We start from the raw sequence: 13,202 nt of genomic DNA, 5'->3' as shown, positions 1-13,202 counted from the left end.
TTGGGCACTAACCTTGTTGCAGGGGGCAAGCTGAGCCACTAAGACTTCGAAACCTGAATTCGGTCATGTTCTTTCCCGTCTTGCTCAAGCTGGCCATATTCTTGTCTCTTCTGACCCTTCAACTGCAAGTTGTTGGGGACCAGGAAGGGTCTTCTGTTGTTGCGGTATTTTGGCAGGGTTTATCACCATGGGATTCTGGCCCATCATTAGGGTTTGTGATGTAGAAGTGACACATAACAGAAATAATCTCAAACACGTTAACTTCTCAGGAGAAAAAAAAGTACCTTTTTAGTTATATAATTTGCAAATGACAATCTTGGGATGTCTAAAATGTATCTTCAGCTGTAGGTGTGAATGTACAATATCAATGTTTTCTTTTTAAAATGCGTAGGTTGATTGCTGCTTTTCTTGACACTGCCAGTTTTTGCTACCATATGTTCTCCTTTTGCAAAACCTTTAGCACTGTCAACTTAGCTTAATGTAAACAGATGATGCTACATGTTATATTCCAAAATGCTAAGGCTGTAGAGGCACCACCTGAAATCGTGTGTGTGTGTGACCGATCTTTCCTAAACTATGCTGGAAGTTCTGCCTACCCTACCTTTTCTTCCATTTGTTCATCTTCAGAAGAAAAAGAGATGAGGGATTTCCAGTGCCAGATGAAATGGCGGTGTGAAGAGATGTGGTGCCACTTGGGCATTTTGTCACTGTCTCCCGAAGGCCAGCCTTGGCCAGGCTCTTCATCTCACGCTGTGTCTCTCTTGCAACTAGGACGTCAACGCAGGTGAGGGGAGCGAGTTCACCGACAGTGGAATTGAGGGAGCAGCCACCGACACAGACCTCCTTTCTAGACGCTCCAATGCTACCAACTCAAGTTACTCCCCGACGGCCAGTCGGGCTTTCATCGGCAGCGACAGCGGCAGCAGCTCGACGGGCGATGGGCTTCGCCAGGGGGTCTACGAGAACTTCCGCCGGGAGCTGGAGATGAGCACCATCAACAGCGAGAACCTGGAGGAGGCCGGGTCTGCCCTCAGTGACGAGCAGAGCAGCGGCACCCTCAGCTCCCCGGGGCAGTCCGACATTCTCCTGACGGCTGCCCAGGGCACGGTACGGAAAGCCGGAGCTCTGGCAGTGAAAAACTTCCTGGTGCACAAAAAGAACAAGAAAGTGGAGTCGGCCGCGCGCAGGAAGTGGAAGCACTACTGGGTTTCCTTGAAAGGTACAGAGCAAGCGTACAAGGGTTTATCCAGATGGGTGTCTGCGGTGTCCTGTGGGTTGTATATTGCTGCAGATGAAGAAACCAATAGCCTAGACTCTTAACAAAAGCTGCTGTGAACTTCAGAATAATTAACATCAAGTATGAGGAAGTGGTCCTGATGTTTTTCGGGGGGAGTGTTATTCGATGGTTGTTGATGTGCTCACATTATGGCATGCGTGTAGTCCAAGACACGTGACTGTGTAGGTTCATACCCTACTTCGAGTCCTGCTGGCACCACCTAGGGTGGCTTCTCTGAGCACTGGGTGTTTCCTTTAAGAAGCATGTCTATGGCTTGCTGACAAACTAAATACCTGCGTGCAGCCGCAGGCACATCACAGTGGGAGTTTGCTAGTGGTGACACTGGCCTGCATCAAAACAGGGGCTCTGTCTTTGTATGCATGTGTCTTGTAACTCTTGTGCTTAGTACCATTGGCCCGTCCTTCTCTGAGATGTGCTTCACAAGTATAAACACCCAGCGAGTTGCAACACATTCACGGTATGGACAGGAAGCCATGGTTTGGTCATCGAGGCTGGCTTGTGACTTGGGAGATGTTGGCTCTGGCTGCGTCACCCATCTTGTGGTGGGCAACCCTTGGCACCTGGCTGCTCTGCCAGCCTCCTCGGCTGCCTGGGCCACATACCCTTTTCTCTTTGAATTTTTGCAGTTCCTCCTAGGAGCAAGCTCCAGCCCCGTTCAGGGTCTGAGTGCTTATAAATGCACATAAATGTTAACGGAGCAGCGAAACTCAGGAGCCGGCCTCCTAAAGCGACCTCTAATCTTCATGCGGTTGCATCAGCAGTAAAACGGGAAGCAATGCTTGCAGGGTTTTGGGACTGGCATCGCTCTCCTCCACCATGACGGGCCATGTCTGTGAGCCAGGGGAGGCAGAGCCATGTCTCCTGCTGTAGGTGGGATTACCAAAAAGCTCTGTATGGTTAAAGCCCTGTCCTCCCCACAGAGTGCTTTTTTTAGAGCACCTTTTCTTTTTTTTTTTTTTTTTTAATTGGCAGGACTATTTTACAACCAACAGCAAAGTTAGGTGCCAGCTCTTCCTTGGGGTGGTTAGAGAGATTGGGGAAATGAAAGAGGAGAGAGGGAGGGGTCAGGGGCAGCGGGGAGCCCTAATCTCCTGGGAGGGGGGTCCTGCGGCAGGAAGGTCTTGCTGTGAGGCAAACAAAGGGCCATCTGGGAGGAAAAAGGGGAAGGATGAGCACGGAGGCAATGTTATTTTGAAGTGCTTTGACTCAAGTGGAGTGTTTGCTCCTTAGATTGCTGTGCCTTAATAATGTTAGTGTTTAAACGGGGCTTTGAAGTTAACAGCTGCTATTGTTTGGCTGCAAATAGTTTTCTGAGGGGCTGGGTAACAGGGCATCCCTTTGCACCGAGAGGGCTGTTTCCAGTGGCAGAGAAACAATGTGCCAGTTTTAGTTTAAAACAACTGTAGATAATGTGGGAAGGTGGGAGGGAGAGAAGGAGACCCTTTTTTGGCAGTCTCCCAAATTGCAGGCTTGCTATACCTCCCCCGCCCCAGAGAATTGTAAAGATTATTTTGTAAAACCAAGCAGGTTGTTTGCTGTCCCCAGCGAAAATGCGTTTTTGGTTTTGGCCATATCGCCGTGAGTCAGAGCTGAAATGTTACAGTGGAATAAAGATTTGGTTTATGCTTTTTGTTTGTTTGTTGGGTTTTTTTGGTACATCAGTCTTTCAGTAAGCACAGCTCATTCCAGTCCATTTTTCTTCCAGTTACTCATCTGCATCCAGTAATTAAATTGCTTGATCTTTGCCTTGCAGGGACTGTAGCAGCTGCAGGAGGCTGAGGCAGGGCCATGAAGGTTTGCCTGGGGGCTGTCTGCTCCGCGGCTGGCTCCCAGCTGTCCGGCACTGCCAGGGGAGGTGGGACCGGGTGGCCGTAGAGGACCCCTACTTTGGGACTTATGATGATGTTTCTCATCTGGGGCTGTATTTTACTGCCCATGACTTTCTAGGCTCGTGTCTGTGGCTCTGTTTTAGCAATCCTAGGGTGAACAAAATGGCCTGCTGGGGCACGGCTCGATGTACCATACAGCTCATGGTGTGCCCCCATGGTGTGGAAACCACCACCTGGTCAGGCTAAAAACTGGGCCGTTGCTGGTGCTCTCCACTGTGGGGCTAAAAACCTGAACAGGCCCTGGCAAATCCTTCCTCATCCCTGTGACAGTTTTACAGATGATTTATAGTCCCAAGTATTAATGCTGAATAGATGCAGGACAGCCGTTACGTTTAAATGTGTTGCTTGCTAATACATGATTGTCTCTTTTAGGATGCACGTTGTTTTTTTATGAGACTGATGGCAGATCTGGCATTGACCACAACAGCATCCCAAAGCACGCTGTCTGGGTAGAAAACAGCATAGTGCAAGCGGTGCCTGAACACCCCAAGAAGGACTTTGTCTTCTGTCTCAGCAACTCCCTTGGGGATGCTTTCCTCTTTCAGGTTGGTCTGGTTCGAGGGTTTTACAAATTTGTTTTCTTTTTCTGTCTCCAACCAAGGAGGAAGTCTTAGCTCTGGTTGAAATCAGTGGAAAAATCCTGCTGCCTCCAGTAGGTTTGGGATTTTCCTCTGGCAGCGCTAGAGGAAGGACATGATATATTTGGTAAATGCCACTCAAGAGACACACTACCACATGTGAATCACTGTCAGATCTGCTGTTTTTGTTGACTGACTGGACCCTCTTTGTGTAGATGGTTGGAACAAAGTAAGACTTAAGAAATATTCTTACATCCCTGTAAAAACTGTGAATTTTGCATGGTTTGACAGCATGCTTATAACACACAGACCAGGCCAGTTACCATACAGGACATACAGCAGTGCATTAAATGTGCTGTGACACTATCTGCGTCTCGTAAGAGACGTATCAAAGATGGGACCTTGCGGAGAGGCTCAAGGAGTTTACAAGACCAAGAGGAGTTTGAAGTGCAAGGGGATACTTGGACCTCCAGGTGCTTTCCCAATAGCACTGCAGAATCCAGTTGCCCCTTGTTCATACAGACCTTAGTCAACATCTTGCTGTTGCCCAAGAGGAGACTGAAAGTGCATGTTTAGTTTTTTCAATCAGAAAATAGAAATGTCTGAATTTCACAGAGTACATCTGAAAAAAATCCAGTACTTATATCAAAGACCATACATTAGTTGATGTGTTTCACTGCAAAAGATTTCTGTATTTTGGGACCTGCTGCTTCCCTAAGTGATTTTTAGGTTGGCATTCCACTTATGGTCTCAGTGTGTGCTTGAAAGGTTGTGGAGCACCACCTCCTCTTGATCTACTGATATGAACTGCAAAAATCTTTTCCATACAGTTTTCTAAGGAAAAACCTTCATTCTTATAAAATTAATGCCAGTGGATGCTAAATGCTCAAAAGGTCACATTCAGTACATTTCTTTTGTGGCATCACAGTGCCTTATTCATTAAAAGCCCTGTGTCATTATGCCATGGGTAGATTTTCATGTAACGTTGTGGGAAAAAGCAAAAATGAGCCTTTTCAAATGAAAAACAATCATTTATATTGCCTTGCAGAAATTTTTCCTTGATATGTCCCTTCTGCCATAGAACCCCATGCATTGCTAGCAAAGGAGAAGAGAAAGAAGGGATGGGTTTGGGAAGAAGGGAAGGAGACCAGCTGCAGTGGTGGAAGTAATGTGTGAGTGACTGTGCTGTAGGGCTTGCTCTGCTGCGCTTAGAACAGCCAACGCATGTGTATGGCTGTTGAGCAGTGTTACCTAACTGCTCATGTCATACATGTCCGTCCACACATAACACAGTGCTGTAGTAGCTGTTTTGATGAGAAGAAACCACAGACCTGCACAAGGCTATTTCTGTCCTATGGAGACTGTGTACTTAGGGACAAATAGGGTTGCTTTGTAATGCATACAGATACTGGACATCTTGTAACAAGCCTTCCCACTGCATTGCACCTAGAGACATCACATACCTCCTACATGATGGTTCCTCGCTCAGTCAGTTCTTATTGTGCCTACACAAATCCATTACTTGCATATGTCACATGCATTTTCCAGGAGCTCAGAGCAACATTTGACACCACATACTTATGTATCAGATGTTTGCAGCTTGTTTATGTGGTCCTTTCTTTTGAGGAGCGGAGTGATTCCCCTTGCCTACTCATCTACCAGAAGAGTCTTCAGCTCCTAAAATCCATTCCAGATTGTTTTTTTCCCTCCTCCCCAGGAGACTAAAAAGAAAACTGAATCTAATGGTATACAGATAACATTTTAAATAAGATAAAAATATGACCTCTGTTAAGATTTTGCTAGGAATTAACAAAACATACCATCTCATTATAAGTCCAGTGCTACTCTCTTATCTACTGGGGACTAGGTTTCACCACCTGACTGTAGGCAAAGTGTCTCCCATTCTGCAAATAATTTCTGTATTTTCAGCAGAAATTCCTCAGCAAGGGGGGCTCAACATGTCTTCAGTAGTGGTGATAAGACACTGTAAGCCCCTGTCTATGAATGAGAGCTTGTTAATATTATTACCTGGGCAGGGAGCTTGACCAATTTAAGCAATATACATTGTACAGTGCCAACTGAAGACAAGAAAATTGGGAGTAAGAGATTGGTCTTTCAGGTGTAGACCCTATCTTCTGCTTAGGACTGCTAACCTGAGCTAAGGAAAGTGATGTCATTCTGGGACATGTGAGTTTCACCTGCTTCAGTACCACAGAAGTTTTGGGAGCATCAGCCTAAAGTCCAGCCTGTGCATATGTGATTTCCAGAGTCGGGCTTCTGTGGGAATCTCTCCTTGGCTTCAGTAAGCCATGTCCTTTGCTGTTAGTTGTGACCACCAGGAGAACAGTGAGGATGACCTTCTTTATCTATGCTAGCAACTGGAGAAGTCATACTGTGCTGTCTATTAATAGATCACGTATCATCAGAAAGTTTAATTAGAACAAGGTGGTTTGGCACCTTGCTACTTTTTCAGTGATGAGCCAAATACCAGTGTGATTACTGCTAAAGGCTGACACTCAGAGAAAGTCCGCTGCAACCCTGAGTTGGCTGTAAATTTTGTTTTGCAACCTACTGTAAAAAGGAGTGAAGTTTAGTAAGAAGGCTAAGAAGATTTACTTTTTATTTTGAAAGTCTGGAAAAGGAATGCTTTGAAATATTCTTCTTTCTGTGTCAAAAGCCGCTACTCAGAATAGTGCTCTTCCAGCAAAATGTGCTGGTGTCCCATGCCCCAGCCTAGTATCTCATAGAATCATAGAATCTCATAGGATGGTTTGGGTTGAAAGGGACCTTAAAGATCATCTAGTTCCAACTCCCCTGCCGTGGGCAGGGATACCTGTTGCTCAAAGCCTCATCTAACCTGGCCTTGAACAATTCCGGGGAGGGGAAGTGTTCCCTTTTCCCAAACTGTCACACAGAAGCTTGGGAAGGGACAGTACTAGAGCTGTAAAAATTGTGATGAGCCTGCCTTTAATGATAACAGGGTTGTCTTCAGAGTGCTTTGGGACGTTCAGAAGTGGAAAGCTTTTCTGTCTGTGCATCATAACAAAGGTACTCATAGATATCATGGTCAGGTTTTATGCCATTAATTTATTACTAACTGTTGCATGCCAAAAAAGCTCTCCATACTGTGAAGAGCACAGAGGCTGGTACATTCCCTGCCTTAAGGAACTGGGAGTTTAGAAAACATCGCTAAATGTTGAGCTACAAATTATGGCAGCATTGCATTGAACAAGGAAGGTAATTCCTGAGACCTTGCTGGGAAATGCTGTACAGCTGCAAAGCACAGATATAGGTGTAATTCCAAGTGCTGAATGCCTAGTGCTGAGTTAAAAATGGCCTGCTTAAGAATGATGGGGTTTTTATTACTTCTCTCGTAAGTGGATTTAAGGCTTTGAATCTTAAGATCAAAGGGAAAGGAAACTCCTTGGAATTGCATTTGTTAATCTCCAATCAATTTTAAAGAGGATCCTGACTTTTTTTCCCCCTCTTTCCCTCTCTTCAGACCTCTAGCCAGACCGAACTGGAGAACTGGATCACGGCAATCCATTCAGCTTGTGCAACTGCAGTGGCAAGGCAGCATCACAAAGAGGACACTGTCAAGCTCCTGAAAACAGAGATAAAAAAGCTGGAGCAGAAGATTGATATGGATGAGAAGATGAAGAAAATGGGTGAAATGCAGCTGTCCTCAGTAACGGACTCCAAGAAGAAGAAGACCATATTGGATCAGGTAATTGCTTATGTGAAGCTTGCTTACGTGAAATAAGCCCCTAGCAAATATTTAAGGCTTTCTTCAGAGTAGCGGTACCTCTGTCTGCTCCCACTGTGGCATGTGTGTGCACTGGCAGAGCTCCCCAGAGCAGGCAGGACATGTGTTGGCAGGAGAGCTGTGCTGGCTGTCCGAATTGCACCATTTCTCCAAACAACGTGCACTAAGATACAGCATGGGCTGTCTTCTGGCCTGCGTGCAATGTATTTGGCTAGCTGCTCGGAGGTTGAGTGAGTGCTTTAGGGGAGTGAAGAGGCTACCAGGCCATGGCAGCAGGATGCCTTAGGGGAAGAGCTGGTCATAGACTGACGAATGCTGCTCTAGCTGTTGTCTTAAGTGTGGAAGAGCCTGGTTCATCTTCTGGCAGATGGGATGAAGAAGCCATCCCCGGTTTCTGCTTGTTATAAGGGCTTGCCTTGACCTCATGGCTGCAGCCCTGCCTGCCCCTCGGGACCGCTCCTTCTGACTTCAAGTGGACAACATAGTTGCGTTTCAGAAGCAGAGAGCCTAGAGCCAGATGTCTCTCCTGCTGCCGCAGCAGCACCTTATTTTAGGAAACTAACATATGGCTCCTGCTTCATTAGTTTGTAGCTCTTTTACCACGCCTGCCAAACGCGCCTGTAATGCAAACCATAGGGAGTGGCCAGGCCCTAATGCACTAAGCTAAAGAGATTTCGTACCCCCCGGAAGCCTGTGAGAAGGGGGGAGAGAGGGGGGAGATGCTTGCTTCTCTTGAAAGGGCTCCACTCAAAGGCTGTCAGTCACAGTGAGAGGGCAGAGCAGTCTCTTTCTTAATGTAACAGTTTTTCTAAATGCTTTGAAACTGTTTCCTATCAGCAATTTGAATTATTTAAATAAGTCCTTACATAGGCTGATTATAGTGCTCTTCTGCTGATAAGATTAATTATCCCCAGAGTACTACACTTTTTCAAGTATGGCGAGCTCTGTTGATGCTTACAGCAATGCTGCTGCTGCGGTTGCTGATTTGGTATGTGTAATTTGGTGGGGTTTGGTGGTCTTGTTTCTCACATGTCCTTGATGCATGAAAGAAGCCTCTTAAGGGACTACTTAGAAGAGAATCCTGGAATACAAAGAAAATTAAAAATGAAATTTTAATCCTATTAATAGCATTGTATCAGTGGAGCTGTTATCCCAGGAGAAGAGATGCCATGAACATAAAAACGTTGTTTTCCATCTAATGAAAACTTTTTTATTATTTGTATCCTTTTTGGGGTTGGGAGGGGAGGGGAGAGCGGGAAAGAAGGGGGATCAAGGTTTCTTGAGTGAGATCAGCATTGGTGAAAAAGGTATGTTACTGGGAACAGTAGAATTTTTTCAAGGTATTAACCTCTGTCCTTCCCCCTCTCCCCTTCTCTTCTTGTGCATCTTGCTCCTCAATCTTTGATGTACACAGATCTTTGTTTGGGAACAAAATCTTGAACAGTTCCAGATGGACCTATTTCGGTACCGCTGTTACTTGGCTAGTCTCCAAGGAGGGGAGCTCCCAAACCCTAAAAGACTGCTTGCTTTTGCCAGCCGTCCAACAAAAGTTGCGATGGGTCGTCTTGGAATCTTTTCAGTCTCATCGTTTCATGCCCTGGTAAGTTTGAACAGAGGCCGGGGGTCATCTTTGCCAACCTGCAAATCGCTTCACATGTCCAATGCAGAGATCACGTCGACAAACAGCAGTCTGTGCCTGGGAGGTGAGCCCTTACCTTAGTGTGCAAAATATTCTGCTTCCTGAAAGGGGTGTGTGTCCTGGATATAGATTAAAAAGCAGATGCTTGCAAGCCATGGCCTTATGGAAGAACTATGTTTCTCCTAAACGTGTGATTTTGAATTTCCAGATCTGTACTATAAACATGCTTTCTATAAACACATCTTTCTGTTACAAGAGCAGGCTCACCTCTAATGTCCATGTACATGGGCATGATCCAAAAGTCCTGTGAAGTCAGTGGGACTCTTTCTGAGGCCCTCAGCAAGTGTCGGCTCAGACCTTCTTGGGCATGGCTTGCTTTCTACCATATGGATGAAACTACTGACCAATTAGTCTAATATCCGGTCTGCAGTGATCAACACCTGATGCTCCACAAGGGAGGGGAAATGTTCTTCTCTGCTACTTATGGTGTGGCAAATAATGTTTAAAATGGTTGTTTAAATTTAAATAATGTAACAACCCAGCTCTTAAAAATACAGGGAAATGTATTGCAAAGTGGTGTTTTTTTAACGAATTTAAATCAAGTTCCCGTAGTTTCGGCTTGGACTCCTGGAGCTTCACAAAAATAGCTGAGCTCCATTGTTGTCTTGTAGATGTCAGCTGTACCCTTCAGTTGAATCTATAGCTGTAATTCAGTCAGGGGCGTTTTTATTCTTTTATATATGAAAAGATTAACGTCATCATCCTGATAATTGCTGGTGGATTTATATTTTTTTTTAAGTGGCGGGCTGTAATTTGCATTTATGCTCATTTTTTTGCATCTAGCAAAGCACTGAGCATTAGCCTGAAAAACAGTCTGCCTCTTCATGCTGGTGTCTCTTGAGAGCCAAGTGAAAAAAAAAATGTTTTGAGTATGTTGTGTTGGAAAAGACACGTGCTTTCTTCTCCTTTAAGCAAACTCTCGTGTCCTCCTTTGCCCTCAATAGCGTGGAGATGGTGCAGTGAGTCTCAGACTCGAGCTGGGTGCTGCATGGTGATAGCGTGGCATCCCTAGCTGTCCTGAAGATGTTCCTCAGTACATTAGTCAGAGCATGTGCTAAGTCTCCCAGGTGCCTCTGCACAAACGTCCCAGATACAGTTAAGAAACGTCTCACAAGTCCAGGCTCTGGAAATGGAGACGCTTGCAGTAGTGTTTAAGTTCTCGTTTTCCTTGATTTCTCCACATTTCCCAAGGAGAACACAATTACTAGTATAGCGACAGTTCCCTTGCTACACAAGCCAGCCTTCTGTTTGTCCTGTCTTTATATGGGTTTTTGTATCTGCTGCACCCAAACAACCAGTTTCTCAGCTCTGTAGCTTGGGGCATCACTCAGAGATTCGGGTGTTCCCGCTGAGGTTGCCAAACGACAGTCACATTTTGCTAGTTTCGGCTGTGGGAATCCAGTACAAAGGTGTTCCAGGAAGCATACAGCCAAGTCGGCAGGGTGGGTCGGTCTGTCTGTCTGTCTGTCTAGCTTCGCCTTGCGCTCCCGTTCATACCTGCCATCTCCTACCGCTCCCTTTTTCACAGGAGAGGAGCTTGCTCTCCTGAGGCCACCTCCACATGGGAAATCTGCTTAAACTTTGGCCTAAACACTTCACCTCTGACTAATGTCACACTAATTTCTACCAGAGCTTCCTCACTTGGGAAACACTCCCCAGATATTTGGTCTCAGTAAAGGCAAATATCTTTTCGCTCCAAAGGGGTTGCCACAGGCATTTTTCAAGTACCCAAGCAGTTAACACTGCTCCAAGCGAAAGGATCATTTCAGCTTTTTTTCTTCCTGTGTTTTGCTCAGTCCTTCAAATGTTGCTATCTTTAAGGAAGTGCAGGTTTTAAATACCTTGACCTATTTGCAAGCCTTTATCTGGCCTTGTAGCAGTTATTAGTCAGTTCCAGGATGCCCAGAGTGCTTCCACAGGAAGGACCAAAGAGAAAGACAGGGCTTTTCGGAAGCAACAGATAAGTTTGGAAATCTCAGGTTTCATGTGTCCAGCTTTGAAACCTTGACAGAAAAAAAAAAGAAAAAAAACCCAAACCCTTCACTAGTGCTGAGGCTTTGCTCTGTGATGATTAGGCTGCTTCAAAATATCTCAGATTAAATGCCAAAAAATGGGAGGGTGGTACTGTCCATTTTAATTTTTGATGTTTGACATTGGAAGAAGTGAGTTGAACTGCAGTGAGAAGGAAGTAGCCTGGCAGCATCACCATTGTCCCTGTTGTGAGTATACATTGTTGTCATAGGATTTGCCTTTTTTTTTAAACCAGATTCCACTGTTTGTTAGATTATGTAAGCCACGGTGCGGTGGGATGCTGCGACCTTTGATTTTAAAACCATGTGTCATTGACAGGTGGCAGCTCGCACAGGGGAGTCCGGAGTGAGGAGAAGGACGCAGGCCATGTCCAGATCTGCCAGTAAACGGAGAAGCAGGTTTTCTTCTCTTTGGGGGCTGGATACTACCTCGAAGAAAAAGCAAGGGAGGCCAAGCATTAATCAGGTAAGTGTGTGAAAGTTTGTGATATTGTTATTTTCAAGGCTTATTTCTTAGCATGCAGAATGCAGCTCATGCAAAGAGTCACTTGCATCAAGCACTTACACATCCAACTTTAACCTTACCTGTTTAATCTTTCACGGTGTATAGTCATCTCATTCCACATCCTCTTCAAAAATCAGTGACTGTAATTACACATAAGTATACAGCAGCTCCTATCAAACAAGGTTTGGAGTTTGCACCTTCTTTAGCTGAACTGGTTGCATTTCTACTGTTGTTGCATTTCTGCTGCTTCTGCTTTTGCTGGAGGTACTTTCCCTAAACTCAGGAGTAACAAAGCAGCAGTGTAAAACAGATACAACTTTGGAAGGAAAAAAAAAAGTGCAGACTTGTTTGTTTCTTTAAATTAAAATTATGACTTTGTAGCATACTTTAAATGTAGCTGAGTTTGGGGAAAACTTCCTGAAGTAACAAAAGCTTTGCATTTAGTAGAGACAGTCCCTGTTTTGCTTCAGATTTTTAAAAAAGCAAAAGCTGAAACATTTCCACCTAGTCACTGCTCAGATCTTTGTCTAGAAAACATGTTTCAGTGCGGTAGGAAGGTGCTTCCCTGTTATTCTTTCCAAACATCCCTAATTATAGCTTTCAGTTTTTGAGAGCCATACCTCATCTAATTGCAGGAAATGTAGGCTTTGCTTTTCTTTCTCTTCTTTCACTTTTTGGAGGGAGAAGGGCTTGGGACACATGTTGTTCTGCACCCTGCGATTTCTTCTTCCTTCTGTTAAAGCAGCCCTGGGTGTTTGTTTTGTTTAGCAGAGGATGAATGCTGCAAAATCATTTAGCTTGTTTTTAGCGAGACATTAAAAGTTCACCTAATATTTAGTGGCTGAGCAAAAGCTCAGGGTTTTGCTGGGAAGCAGCAGATGCTTCTGTGAGTGCATTCCCAATTCTTTGTGCTGGTGCTATGGCATCCCTGTTGCTTTGTATTTATTTTCCCCTAATCAAGTGCAATCCCTTGTCCTGAGCTAGGATCCTGCCCATGCTGTGTCTTCAGACCTGTTTTTTTTCCTGAACTCACCCTTTTTTTTCTTTCCATGCGGATAAATGCATTCTTCACGCTTCCTCCCTGCACCCCTACCCCCTTCACTCCTCAATAAGCACAGGCATGAAAAGGGATTTTGTTCCAGGTTAAAGAAAAGTCATACTGGAGAGAGTCAAAGAAAAAGTAAAGTTTTGACAAAGTAGCAGAATGTCTAAATGTAGTGCCTGAACACATTTCCCCTGCTCGTGTGTAGTAGCATGCAAAGTATTGCCAAGTTGAAGCAGTAAACTGTAAATCTGTAAAGGTCAGTGACCTTCTCCCATCCTGCATGGTCCCTGCTTCGTTTTACGTACAGAATAGTTAACAGCCAAACCCAGCAACTTGATCATAAAGCTGTGCTGATGTGGAGCTATAAAACTTTTCAGTTTTAATTATAAGCTT

The 13,202-nt window shown here is 44.9% G+C and overlaps 1 protein-coding gene across 7 annotated transcripts in view; it reads left to right on the top strand.

Moving 5' to 3' along the window:
* The window catches only part of TIAM1 (TIAM Rac1 associated GEF 1), a 194,023-nt gene that overhangs the window by 125,397 nt on the left and 55,424 nt on the right, over positions 1-13,202 (top strand). For all 7 annotated transcript variants that reach the window (XM_030020109.2, XM_041124807.1, XM_030020111.1 and 4 more), the window contains 5 exons: positions 772-1,219; positions 3,559-3,731; positions 7,267-7,491; positions 8,945-9,130; positions 11,579-11,725. In XM_030020109.2, the coding sequence (XP_029875969.1) occupies positions 772-1,219; positions 3,559-3,731; positions 7,267-7,491; positions 8,945-9,130; positions 11,579-11,725 (1,179 nt within the window). The remainder of the gene's footprint in view (positions 1-771; positions 1,220-3,558; positions 3,732-7,266; positions 7,492-8,944; positions 9,131-11,578; positions 11,726-13,202) is intronic.

The sequence above is a fragment of the Aquila chrysaetos genome, chromosome 7 (genome assembly GCF_900496995.4).
Source record: "Aquila chrysaetos chrysaetos chromosome 7, bAquChr1.4, whole genome shotgun sequence".
Taxonomy (NCBI): domain Eukaryota; kingdom Metazoa; phylum Chordata; class Aves; order Accipitriformes; family Accipitridae; genus Aquila; species Aquila chrysaetos.
Note: the sequence above shows the minus strand (reverse complement) of the source record. Positions and strands in the feature narration are given on the sequence as shown.